Source organism: Suncus etruscus, chromosome 9, assembly GCF_024139225.1.
Source record: "Suncus etruscus isolate mSunEtr1 chromosome 9, mSunEtr1.pri.cur, whole genome shotgun sequence".
Taxonomy (NCBI): domain Eukaryota; kingdom Metazoa; phylum Chordata; class Mammalia; order Eulipotyphla; family Soricidae; genus Suncus; species Suncus etruscus.
In genome coordinates, this window is record NC_064856.1 from 54,131,422 (window position 1) to 54,144,165 (window position 12,744).

At 33.0% G+C, this 12,744-nt stretch overlaps 1 protein-coding gene and 1 pseudogene across 1 annotated transcript; both read left to right on the forward strand.

Moving 5' to 3' along the window:
- Positions 1-965: 965 nt before the first annotated feature.
- Positions 966-1,913, forward strand: LOC126018232 (olfactory receptor 51Q1-like). Its single transcript, XM_049780375.1, has one exon. The coding sequence runs from the start codon at positions 966-968 to the stop codon at positions 1,911-1,913; it is 948 nt and encodes a 315-aa protein (XP_049636332.1).
- Positions 1,914-9,955: 8,042 nt separating this feature from the next.
- Positions 9,956-10,911, forward strand: LOC126018477 (olfactory receptor 51Q1-like; annotated as a pseudogene).
- The last annotated feature ends 1,833 nt before the right edge of the window (positions 10,912-12,744 follow it).

Here is a 12,744-nt window from a genome sequence, read left to right on the forward strand (position 1 = left end):
TTAAGTTTTTATTTAGGAATTCATTTTGTCTTTGTATAAAAATATTTGTAGGGAATATAAGGCAGATTCCAAGACTTCAGAAACTGAATGCAAGTATAAAAAAAAAAAGGTTGAGCATGAGTTATTAGGAGTATAATTTCTTTTTCTTTCTTTTTCTTTCTTTCTTATTCTTTCTTTTTCTTTCTTTCTTTCTTTCTTATTCTTTCTTTCTTTTTCTTTCTTCTTTCTTCTTTCTTCTCTCTCTTTCTTTCTTTCTTTCTTTCTTTCTTTCTTTCTTTCTTTCTTTCTTTCTTTCTTTCTTTCTTTCTTTCTTTCTTTCTTTCTTTCTTTCTTTCTTTCTTTCTTTCTTTCTTTCTTTCTTTCTTTCTTTCTTTCTTTCTTTCTTTCTTTCTTTCTTTCCTTCTTTTTCTGGGCCATACCCATTTGATGCTCAGGAGTTACTCCTGGCTAAGCGCTCAGAAATTGCCCCTGGCTTGGGGGGACCATATGGGACGCCAGGGGATCGAATCGCGGTCCTTCCTTGGCTAGCTCTTGAAAGGCAGACACCTTACCTCTAGTGCCACCTCTCCGGCCCCAGGAGTATAATTATTATTGCATAGAAAAATCTAAGGAAAAGCAATGATAGTATTCTATAAATTTTTCTTAGTTCATCTCAACACAAAACTATTTTTTTTGTTTGTTTGTTTTGGGTGACACCTGATGATGTTCAGGGGTTACTCCTGTCTATGCGTTCAGAAATTGCTCCTAGCTTGGGGGACTATGTGGGACACCAGGGATTCAACCCAGGCTCGTCCTGGGTCAGCCGCTTGCAAGGCAAAAGCCCTACTGCTACACTCTTGCTCTGGCCCCGAACACAAGACATCATTAAATAAAGTCAATGAATGTATATAAAATAGAATTATTGAATTTATTTCTCTGGTTATTCTTGAATAACGATTATGAAACAGGAGTAACATATCTCAAGTATGTCTAAGATGAATAACTCTACACCAAGACCCTTTCAATTCGTCCTCACTGGCATCCCAGGATTTGAGGCTTACCACATCTGGATCTCCATCCCTTTCTGCTGTCTCTACACCATCTCCATCGTGGGCAACACCACTATTCCTTCTGTGATCCACAGAGAACCATCCCTCCACCAGCCCATGTACCTATTTCTTTTTATGTTGGCCTTAACAGACTTGGGTCTTACCCTCTCTACCCTGCCCACAGTTATGCAGCTTCTCTGGTTCAATATTCAAACAATCACTTTTGAAGCTTGCTTTGCACAGTTATTTCTTATTCATACATTCTCTTTCATGGAATCCTCTGTCCTGCTGGCCATGTCTTTTGACCGCTATGTGGCTATCTGCCGACCCTTGCATTATGCTACCATCCTCACCAACAAAGTCATCAGCAGAATTGGAATGGCCATTGTTTTCCGCTGTGTTCTGGCTGTTCTTCCCTCTCTTTTTTTACTAAAGCGTTTGCCCTTTTGTCGTTCCCACCTTCTTTCTCATTCCTACTGTCTCCACCAGGATATGCTTCGTCTAGTCTGTGCTGACATTCGGGTCAACAGCTGGTATGGGTTTGCTCTAGTTTTACTTATTATTGTAATGGACCCTCTACTCATTGTGTTTTCTTATGCAATGATTCTGAAAAGTATATTGGGCACATCCACCAAGACTGAGAAACTCCGAGCCTTCAATAACTGTTTGTCCCACATTCTGGCTGTTCTTGTTCTTTATATTCCCATGGTTGGTGTATCTATGACTCATCGATTTGCCAAGCATGCCTCTCCTTTGCTCCATGTTATCATGGCTAATGTCTATATGTTGGCACCACCTGTAATGAACCCCATCATTTATAGTGTGAAAACTAAGCAGATTCGTCAGGGACTCCTTCATCTTTTTATCCGGAGGAGAGTACACTAAATCTGGAGCTTAATATTAATGGACAATGTATATATATATATATATATATATATATATATAATACAGCCATAAGAACTGTCAGTAGTCTAAATAGTACAGATAGAAGAAGAAACAGATGCTGTGAAACAAGCTCCTTTGCAAATAAAATGAAATATTTCTTAACTAGAATAACTATTTTTTAAAACTCTTTAACTCTTCTCTAGTCTTATGATTTTGAGAAAATATTTTATAATTTAATAGAAAATATAGTTTTTGTTTATTTCATTGTGCTATTATGTAACGAAGCATAAATTGGGTGGAGATGGGAAGGAAATGTGAGTTGTGGTTTTTAAACTCAGAATAATTTTAATGCTAAAAACTTCTTTAATGAATTCTTGTCTTTGTAGTTAATCTATTCAGAAAATATCAATCATAATTAAACATAGGTTCTCTTGTAATCTCAGTTGCAAAAAGGGCAACCTTCATAAATTAAGTCAAGCTGAAGAAAGACCCTTTTAGATGTAGTTGATATATGGGAAATAAAATATAAAGACTAGCAAATTCCAAAGTGGCAATTGTCTGGGATTAAAAAGCTGTCAAACAATTTTCAATGCAGATTTCGCACAAACACTCTAGAACCTAACATCCAATAGATAAAAACCATTTCTGGGTGCTGGATAATACATCTAGAAGGTGTTTGGCCTCAAGCCACTCAAGAGTGAACCTTGAACACATATCCAGAAGTAAGCCCTGAACATTGCAGGATGTGGTCCATAAATAAAAATCTACTGCTGAAAGAAAATAGTACATTCAGGTAACAGCTGAAAATAGAGAAATATAAAAATCAGATCATTTAGATTTAAAATTTAGAGTTAAAATTAGAGTTAAAATTGTACATTTATAGAAACACCTACTACCCTGTCTAAAATAATATTTTTCTAAACTAGTTCAAGCTAGATTAAATTTATATATGTATCTGATTGACGTCATAACGGCAAAAGTAATGTGATAAATTTATTAAATATTTTAGAGGTATTTTCTTCACTTCAAATTGTTACAATTAAATAACCATATTTGTCTTAAGAAATTTTTAATACAAAGTACATATAAACTATAATAGTGTTGTAGAAATGTTTTTGATAAAGGCATTAGAACTTGAGAGGAGGAAATAATTTTAATATAACTCTTAACATAGCACTAAAAGGTATAGAATAAGGACTATTATAGTAAAGCTTATAATGTAATTAAAGAAGCACTACTTTTTTTAGTGTAGAGTAATAAAGGTTACTTTACTCTCTTCTGAACATTGTTTTGTGATTTTTTAATTGTCTACATATATGTATGTTTATAAGTAAAGTTGTCTGAGATGACCATTAATAGAACCAATATAATTAATATATCATACTTCTATTTCTAACCTGTCTGACGTTGCACAATTATACATATTGTTATAAATAATAGAAAAAATAAAGAGGATTAGATCTTTGAATTAAATGTAAATTAGTAATTCATGAGAAAAAGTTTAATGTAGGGTGTATAATAAATTTTAACCAGTTCATCTTCTATTACTTTATGAAAAATATATTAATTCTTTCATGCACTAGAGTTGGAGACCTCCATTTCTACTATAGCATATGAAGGTAGCTGCTAATTAATCTACTCCCACATTGTAACATTTCTTTCTTTCTTTCTTTCTTTCTTTCTTTCTTTCTTTCTTTCTTTCTTTCTTTCTTTCTTTCTTTCTTTCCTTCTTTCTTTCTTTCTTTCTTTCTTTCTTCTTCCTTCCTTTCTTTCTTTCTTTCTTTCTTTCTTTCTTTCTTCTTCCTTCCTTTCTTTGACTCTTTCTTTCTTCCTTTCTTCCTTCCTATCTTTTCTTTCTCTTTCTTTCTTTCCTTCTTTCTTTCTTCTTTTTTCTTTCTTGTTTCTTTTTCTTTCTTCCTTCTTTCCTCCTTTCTTGCTTTTTTCCTTCTATCTTTCTTTGTTCCTTCCTTTCTTCCTTTTTACTTTCTTCCTTTTTCCTTTCTTTCTTTCTTTCTTCTTTCTTCTCTCTCTTTCTTCTTTCTTTTTCTTCCCACTAAAACATCTTTAATCTAAATATGTACTTGATAACAAAAATATAGATAATTATCTATGTTATTATCTCAATTGCATAGATAATGAACTTTAACACTATTTTTGTCTGGAGATTGAGAACTATGGAGGAGAGTAAACTTTTGTGAGCCAAATTTGCTGTAGGAAGTGGGGGGGGGAGTTTTTAGACTCTCTTGTCTCAGACAAGTGAAAAGTCTCTTTTATTAACAGCCAAGTTTGTAATATTTGCAGTCAAACTTACTGTTACCTTATTAATTTATCCTCTTTTTGCATAATTCCTCTTTCAACAGGACAACAAAGAACTTTGTGCATTTCCATTTATTTTACAATCATATGCAATTAAAATACATTTTGGGTTTGTTTTGGGACCACATTTAGCAGTATTCAGCGTTTACACCTTGTCTATGCTTAGGATTTACCCTTGAAAGTCTCAATTGAACATGTGGAGTGATGGGAGATACAATTAAAAACATGCTCAGGCAAGCAGGTTGTGAAACAAGGATGAGGCAATCTATAAGTGACACAGAACCTACAGATAGGCAAGGACAACGGATGTGTTTTTATTGAAAGTTCACTTTAGGATCTAGCAAAGATGAAGAAAGCTTGAGTCTTCATTGGAGTGTGGAATCAAAGATCAGAATAGATTCAAGTAAGGGGAGTAAGAAGACCAGGTAAGTTGGGTACAATTGAATGAGTACTTTTTTTTTTTTTTGACAAATAAGCAAATAGATTTATTTTACACCACAATAGGGCCAGTCCCATTCATAACTTGTGAATAAATATATTAGCATCATTGTAATCCAACATAGAGTCCAGACTATTTGTATTATAATTACTAACACATAGAACATATGTAATACTACATATACCAATATATATATATATATATATATATATATATATATATATATATATATATATATAACCAAAGTCTGTTTTGCACTTCTGATCTGTCAGGGGAAGTAAGAATACTTAAAACCAATTTTATTTAATTGTTACAAATTCTTATGATATAATCCCTAATGCTAATCCTTTTTAAAAAATTAATATCTTTATTTAAACACCTTAATAACAAATATGATTGTAGTTGGGTTTCAGTCATGTAAAGAGCACCCCTTCACCAGTGCAACATTCCCATCACCAAAGTCCCAAATCTCCCTCCACCCCACCCCATCCACCTGTACTCTAGACAGGCTTTCTACTTCCCTCACTCATTCACATTGTTATGATTGTTCTCAATGTAGTTATCTCTCTAACTGCATCCATCACTCTTTTTCTTTCTTTTTCTTTCTTTCTTTCTTTCTTTCTTTCTTTCTTTCTTTCTTTCTTTCTTTCTTTCTTTCTTTCTTTCTTTCTTTCTTTCTTTCTTTCTTTCTTTCTTTCTTTCTTTCTTTCTTTCTTTCTTTCTTCTTTCTTTCTTTCTTTCTTTCTTTCTCTCTCTCTCTTTCTTTCTTTCTTTTCTTTCTTCTTTCTTTCTTTCTTTCTTTCTTTCTTTCTTTCTTTCTTTCTTTCTTTCTTTCTTTCTTTCTTTCTTCTTTCTTTCTTTCTTTCTTTCTTCTTTCTTTCTTTCTTTCTTTCTTTCTTTCTTTCTTTCTTTCTTCTTTCTTTTTGTTCTTTCGTTCTTTTATTCTTTGTTTCTTCTTTCTTTCTTTTTCTTTCTTCTTTCATTTTTCTTCCTTTTTCTTTTTCTTTCTTCTTTCTTCATTTCTTCCTTTTTCCTTCCTTTGTTCTTTCTTCTTTCTTTCTTTTTCTTTCTCTTTCTTATTTTCTTTCTTTCTTCCTTCCTTCCTTTTTTCTTTTTCTTTCTTCTTTCTTTCTTTCTTTCTCTCTTTTTATCTTTCTCTCCTTTCTTCTTTCTTTCTTTCTCTCTTTCTCTCCTTCCTTCCTTCCTTCCTTCCTTCCTTCCTTCCTTCCTTTCTTCCTTTCTTTCTTTCTTTCTTTCTTTCTTTCTTTCTTTCTTTCTTCTTTCTTTCTTTCTTTCTTTCTTTCTTTCTTTCTTTCTTTCTTTCTTTCTTTCTTTCTTTCTTTCTTTTATTCTTTCTTCCTTCTTTCTTTCTTTCTTTTCTTTCTTTCTTTTCTTTCTTTCTTTCTTTCTTTCTTTCTTTATTCTTTCTTTCTTTCTTCCTTCTTTCTTTCTTCTTTCTTTCTTTCTTTCTTTCTGTCTTTCTTTCTTTATTTCTTTTTTTCTTTCTTTCTTTCTTTCTTTCTTTCTTTCTTTCTTTCTTTCTTTCTTTCTTTCTTTCTTTCTTTCTTTCTTTCTTTCTTTCTTTCTTTCTTTCTTTCTTTCTTTCTTTCTTTCTCTTTCCTTGCTTTCTTCCTATTATTTATTCGCACCTGGCAGTGCTTAGGTTATAATTCTGGCACTGTGCTAGAAATCACTCCTGCAATAAAAAGATAAAATAAGTCGCTGCAAGCAAGAAAAGCTGCTTAGCCCCGTAGTAAAATATTTTAGCCCAGTTATGTTTTTATGACATACCATTGTTTTTATTTATTATTATAAATAATAAATATTTATAAATAATAAATATTGTGTCTTTAATATATGAGTTTTGGTTTATTTTGGCTCAACAGTACAGATACATTAACATATCAATAGTAACTTTTTGCTTAGTAGAATATGCAAAAATTTAAAGTAAATAATGTTGTATATTACTATTTTGGTCCTAAAATTATAAACATCTATACTCTTTTCAACCAATGTAAACAATAAATATAAGTAAAATAAAAATAATTTTATAATTTTATGCTTTTTGTGGCCCTGACTTACCCTGTTTAAAGGAATATATATATATATATATATATATATATATATATATATATGCTTTAAAAACTTTTAGACAGGGTATAGAGAGGATATTTACTTGGAATGTGGCAGAAATTGAACTAGGATTGACCACATTCTGCCTGAGAAATAGTACCAGCAGGCAAGGCACTTGTTTTACTTACAGATAATCTGAGTTTGATCTGTATCACCCCATATGGTGCCCTGTGACTTCCCATGAGTGGTCACTGAGTATAGAGTCAGGATTAAGTTTGCCCCAAATATTTCAATGATCAATTTTCCGACAACTGAATATTTGATAAACTCAGAAAAGCAATAAGAAATCCAATATATTATTTGAAAAGACACATACACGCCTATGTTTATTGCAGGATTATTCAGAATAACCAAAAGCAGAAATCAACTTGAGTGTCATTGATGAATAATTGAAAACAAACACATAGACAAGGAATACTGTTAAGTTATTTACTTTTATTTAGTCAGATTTAGGACCACACTTTGCCCTATGCTTTCTCACTGTATCTTCTTTCTCTCCTGCAGTTAGAGAAATAATTACACTATTATCATTACAACATTAATGAGTGAGAGAAGTAGAAAGTCTATCTGGAATACATGCAGGGGTGAATGAGGAGGGAAATGGAGGTTATTGATGGTGGGAATGATGTACTGGTTAAAGGGTGGTGTTCTTTTTATGACTGAAACCCAACTACAAACATGTTTGTAATCATGGTGCTTAAATAAAGATATTATTTAAAAAAACTTAATCATCGCTATTACTATAAACAAATGTAAGCCCCAAAAATACATCCACAACTTAAAATTATCTTTTCTTCACAATTATATATTTTATCTTCATGTAAAGTATGATAGTTTGTGTCATCCCCAAATCAGTATGTCTTGTACTACAATACTAACCACCAATCCTCTCCCTTTAAAATAAAATTGTTACAGAGGCTGGAGTGATAGTACAGCAGTTTGAGCATTTGACTTGCACGTGGTGGTCCCAGGTTCTATTCTCAGCATCTCATATGGTCTACTGAACCAGACAGGAATGATTCCTGAGCACAAAGCCAAGAGTAACTCCTGATTACCACAGCAGAGTGTGGCCATTAAATCTCCCTGCCCCCACACAAATACAAATAAAAAAGAATTATTTTAAGCACTGTGGCTTATGAAATTTATTGGAAGGGCTTCATAAATAAAACATTTCAATACCCACACTTTCACCAGAGTGTCTATTTCTATCCAATATTGTTCCAGTTTTTCCCCAACTCCCTTCTGTTGGTAAGCTTCCCTCTTTTATTATAGCACCTTCCCCAAAATACCATATACATCCAAACACATGTTTACTTTCTGTTAATATTTTGTTTTGTTTTGTTTTGTGGCACACATGATGACATTCAGGGGTTACTCCTAGCTGTGCACTCAGATATCACTCCTGGTGGGCTCAGTGGACTATATTGGATGCTAGAAATCAAACCTGGGCCAGCCTCCTGCAAGAATTTCAAAATATGTTATTTTCTGTATTTCTACTTAGTTAAGTCCTGTACAAACAATTCTCTAATGTTGCCTGAATTACTGCAGCATTTTAAAAGGATGCATTAATTCTTCCCTCCTGTCCAATAGCTACCTCTTATTTTTTCTTTACATTTATTGTATTTATTTATTTATTTATTGGAGTTCTTTTGGTACCACAGCCAGGATCAAGTGATGCTTTTTTCATCTTTGTGCTTGGAGGTCACTCTAGGAGATGTTCAGAAGACTATGGAATGCTAAAATCGTACCTAGTTTTGATGCAATAAAAATGCTTAAGCCCCTGTAACCAACTCCAGCCCCTTCAACATATACTTAATGGTAGAACAACTTTGGAAGACAGGCTTAAAAAGGTATATATGATAATAGAAAAATCACCTTTAAGTGATCTATTGTATTCAGAATAAAACTAAAGCATTTTCACATGACTCATTCTTGTTTTTTTTACTTTCTTTGCAGATACTTTTACATAATTTTCCACTCTCTCCCTGAATTATGGCACTATTATATTGCACTCATGTCCTGCAGTCCCAGATAAACTTTGAACTTGCACTTTATAGCAAGCTATTTTGTTTTTCTGTAATTAGTTGACAGCCTCATTTGCTTATGCCAGTAACCATCTGACAGTCTTTCTATTATAAAATTTTATCTAAATCATTTTCTAAAGTATTTTAATGTGGTTTTTCTGGTCTATATGAGCAAACTAAGGACAGTAAAACTCTCTAGGCTCAGCTGACTTCTTGGGTTCCCTGGAGAATCCCAAGTTGTCTTTATGTATTCCTAAAGATTTTTCCACATGCCCCAATCTCAAGACAAGTGATTTGTGAGAGTTTATAACTTACTTAGGACCAAACAGAAAATAGATTGTCAAATATTAGAGAATAATCATTTAGGAGAAATCACTGGTAAGACTCCTTGTGAAAGATGGAAGATAAAGAGAGGTGCTGGCTGTTATTAAAAATTAAAGTAATTAATATAGGCAACATATTTTCATAAGTGTATACATAGAAAGCAATAAAATGGTCATTGTTCTATTTGAGCTCTAATCTTACTGCTAACCTGTGGACTTTCTTTTTTTCTATCTATTATTTTGACATGTTATAAATGCCATAAAATAATAATATATTCTTTTAGAAATAGGAACAGATCTAGTCAAATAAAGACCTTAAGCATTATTAAATTATTAAGAGATTGAGCAAAAGAAGATGGTGAGTTTAGATAAAGGGAAGTATTTGAGAGTGCTAATATCAAAATCAAATGCATTTTGATAGTGAATACCAGATTTAAAATAAATAGGATTGGACAGTAGAGTTATGAGTACATTTTAACTTTCTCTGATAATACAATTCTAAATAAAAGGCACATTTCTGACACCTAAAGGAGTCTGAGAGATTAGAAGAAAAAATAATAAATATTTCCCATGTATTGATATGTATCGGGATCTTGAAGTAAAATAAGTGGTATGTGAGCAATCTCTGTAGAGAAGTTTTTAAAAGGTCAACCAGAATGTTCTTGAACCTTTATTTAGTTATACTCAATAGCTCTATAATTTTAGTCCATTTAGATAAAACTAGGTAAATACTATGTTTTTTTTTTGTGTGTGTGTTTGTTTTCTTTCTGAAAGAAGTCACTGAATTTAAAACTACCCTTATCTGTCATGTTCAAGGGGACTTACATTACACAAGATACCTTCTACTTCATCCTCACTGGCATCCCAGGATTTGAGGCTTACCACAAGTGGATCTCCATTCCCTTCTTCTGTCTCTACACCATCTCCATCATGGGGAACACCACCATTCTATCTGTCATCCGCAGAGAGCCATCTCTCCACCAGCCCATGTACCTATTTCTTTCCATGCTGGCCTTGACTGACCTGGGTCTGACCTTTACCACCCTGCCCACAGTCATGCAACTTCTCTGGTTCAATGTTCAGATAATTAGTTTTGAAGCATGTTTCATACAGTTATTTTTATGCATACTATATTCTCCTTTATGGAATCTTCTGTCTTGATAGCCATGTCTTTTGATCGCTGTGTGGCCATCTGCCGTCCTCTGCATTATGCCACCATCTTCACTAACAACGTCATTGGCAAGATAGGAATAGCCATCATTTTCCGCTGTGTTCTGGCTGTTCTTCCCCCCCTTTTCTTACTCAAGCGCTTGCCTTTCTGCAGGTCTCACCTTCTCACTCACTCTTATTGTCTTCATCCAGATATGATTCACTTAGTTTGTGCTGGCATCCGTATTAATAGTTGGTTTGGGTTGGCTCTGATTTTGCTCATTACCGTGTTGGACCCTCTGCTCATAGTGCTGTCCTATGCAATGATTTTGAAAAGTGTCCTGGGAGTGGCCTCTGTGGCTGAGAGACTTCGGGCTCTGAATAACTGTCTGTCCCACATTCTGGCTGTTCTGGTTCTCTTTGTTCCCATGGTTGGAGTATCTGTGACCCACCGCTTTGCTAAGCATACATCTCCACTGGTTCATGCTATCATGGCCAATATCTATCTGTTGGCACCCCCTGTCATGAATCCTATCATATACAGTGTTAAGACTAAGCAAATCCAGCAAGGAATTAGGCGTTTATTTTTCAAAAGAAATATTCATTTAAGATGACATGATAGACTGTGATTCAGAAGTTATAAGTATAGGTTTAAAACCTAAGTATGGAGAGAATTGGGAAATAAAAACCAGAGATTAAAGTCAAACATTTCTAAGGCAGTGTGAAATAGTGTTGAACCTTAGCAGGAACTTTTTGTCTGAGAGAAATTAGTAGCTAATACCTTACGCCAAAGAAATGTGGAACTGAGTTATCTAAAGTCCAGCATATTTTGCACCTTGATGGTAGGAAATCCTTCATAGATTAAAATTATGTGTAAGTTTTGTCTTATTTTCTGGTTAGTTTTATTTTGCACAAATTGGTAAATAAATTTGAAGTAGCTTTAGATTTGTCCTCTCTCTGCATTCTAATATGTATATCATTGAGACAACCAGATAAGTTCTAGTTACTTTGCTTTGACCATTGTACCTGTTATTGCTTCAGTGCTTTTATTTTTATACATTATGTGGAGATAAAAATATGTTGCAAACTAGTTCAAATAAATATTTAGGATATATATGTCATATGTATATACATATATATACATATACATATACATGTATACATATATATATATATATGTCAAATTTCTCATTCATTTAGACAAAGCAACTTCCAACAAGATTTCAGCAGACCAAATGAACATCTCTGAAAAATGTAAAGTTTAAGGTAAAGTATTTAATATGCTACAGCTTTAATAAGAATCCTGCATGGCTATAGATCATAGAATTTAGGATTAAACTTTCAAATATTAAAAATTTTTTATTTTTGAGTATAAATACATTTTCTGTTCAAAAAGAATTAAAACTTATCTTTGAAAGACCCTAATGTAATTTATAACTGTAGGAATAGCTTTACTAGCATACCAAACTTTGTAGTTGAACAATATAGAATAGAAAACATATAAAACCAATAATAAATATTATTTAGTGAAACATAAATTATCTCCAAAATATTAGTTTGAGAAAAAGCACAAATTTGATCATAGCTTCTGATTATTGAACTCATTAAGGTAGTCAATATTGAAATCATCATATATTTGAATAAAACTTGATAGGGACAAATAGCTTTTAATGAACAAAATTTATTTAGAAAGATATGATGGGAGAGAAATAAAGGAGCACATGTTCAAAAGAGAACACAAGATTCTCTAGAGCGAAAGAAGCAAGTAAGCAAAGTATGTGTTTAATGGAGACCACAGACTTGAGAGGGAAAACCTTAAGTCTTCTTCTGATCCCCTATAAACAGCTTTTATCAAAATCTGGAGTTATGTCTTGGAATTGACCAGCAGTTCCAGTGCTTTCTCTTTAGCTTCATGATTATCCAATTCTACCCAGCAGACTCAAAATCTAATTGGGAACCAAGAGCAGAATAATTTTCATCTTTCTTTCACATCTTTAATTAAACTGGTCCTTTCCTAATTAAATAAGGCAAACAAACCTTCACTTGCCAGTTTTATGTTAACCTGCATCTGCCTTATTAATTTTAGTCCTTTATTTTCAATTCCAAGAACTTTCTTATAAATCAATAATTCTACATCACATACATTTTTTCCTCTGCTAAGTGAAAACCTGTCCAATATCCAAGGAGTAAATAAAAATCTTCTTCCATGTAAAAAAAAATTTGCAGGACTTTGTAAGAACTTAAGAAGAAAAATGGGAGCCGGGGAGATAGTACAGTGGTAAGGTGTTTGCCTTAGACACAGAAGGATGGTGCTTCAAATCCCAGCATCCCATATGGTCACCAGAGCCATCCAGGAGCGATTTCTGAGCATAGAGCCAGGAGTAACCCCTAAACACTGCTGGGTGTGACCCAAAAACCAAAAAGAAAAAGAAAAGAAAAAAAAGGAA

Coding starts and splice junctions, on each gene's coding strand:
- LOC126018232 (XM_049780375.1), top strand. CDS start 966: ATGTCTAAGATGAATAACTCTACACCAAGACCCTTTCAATTCGTCCTC.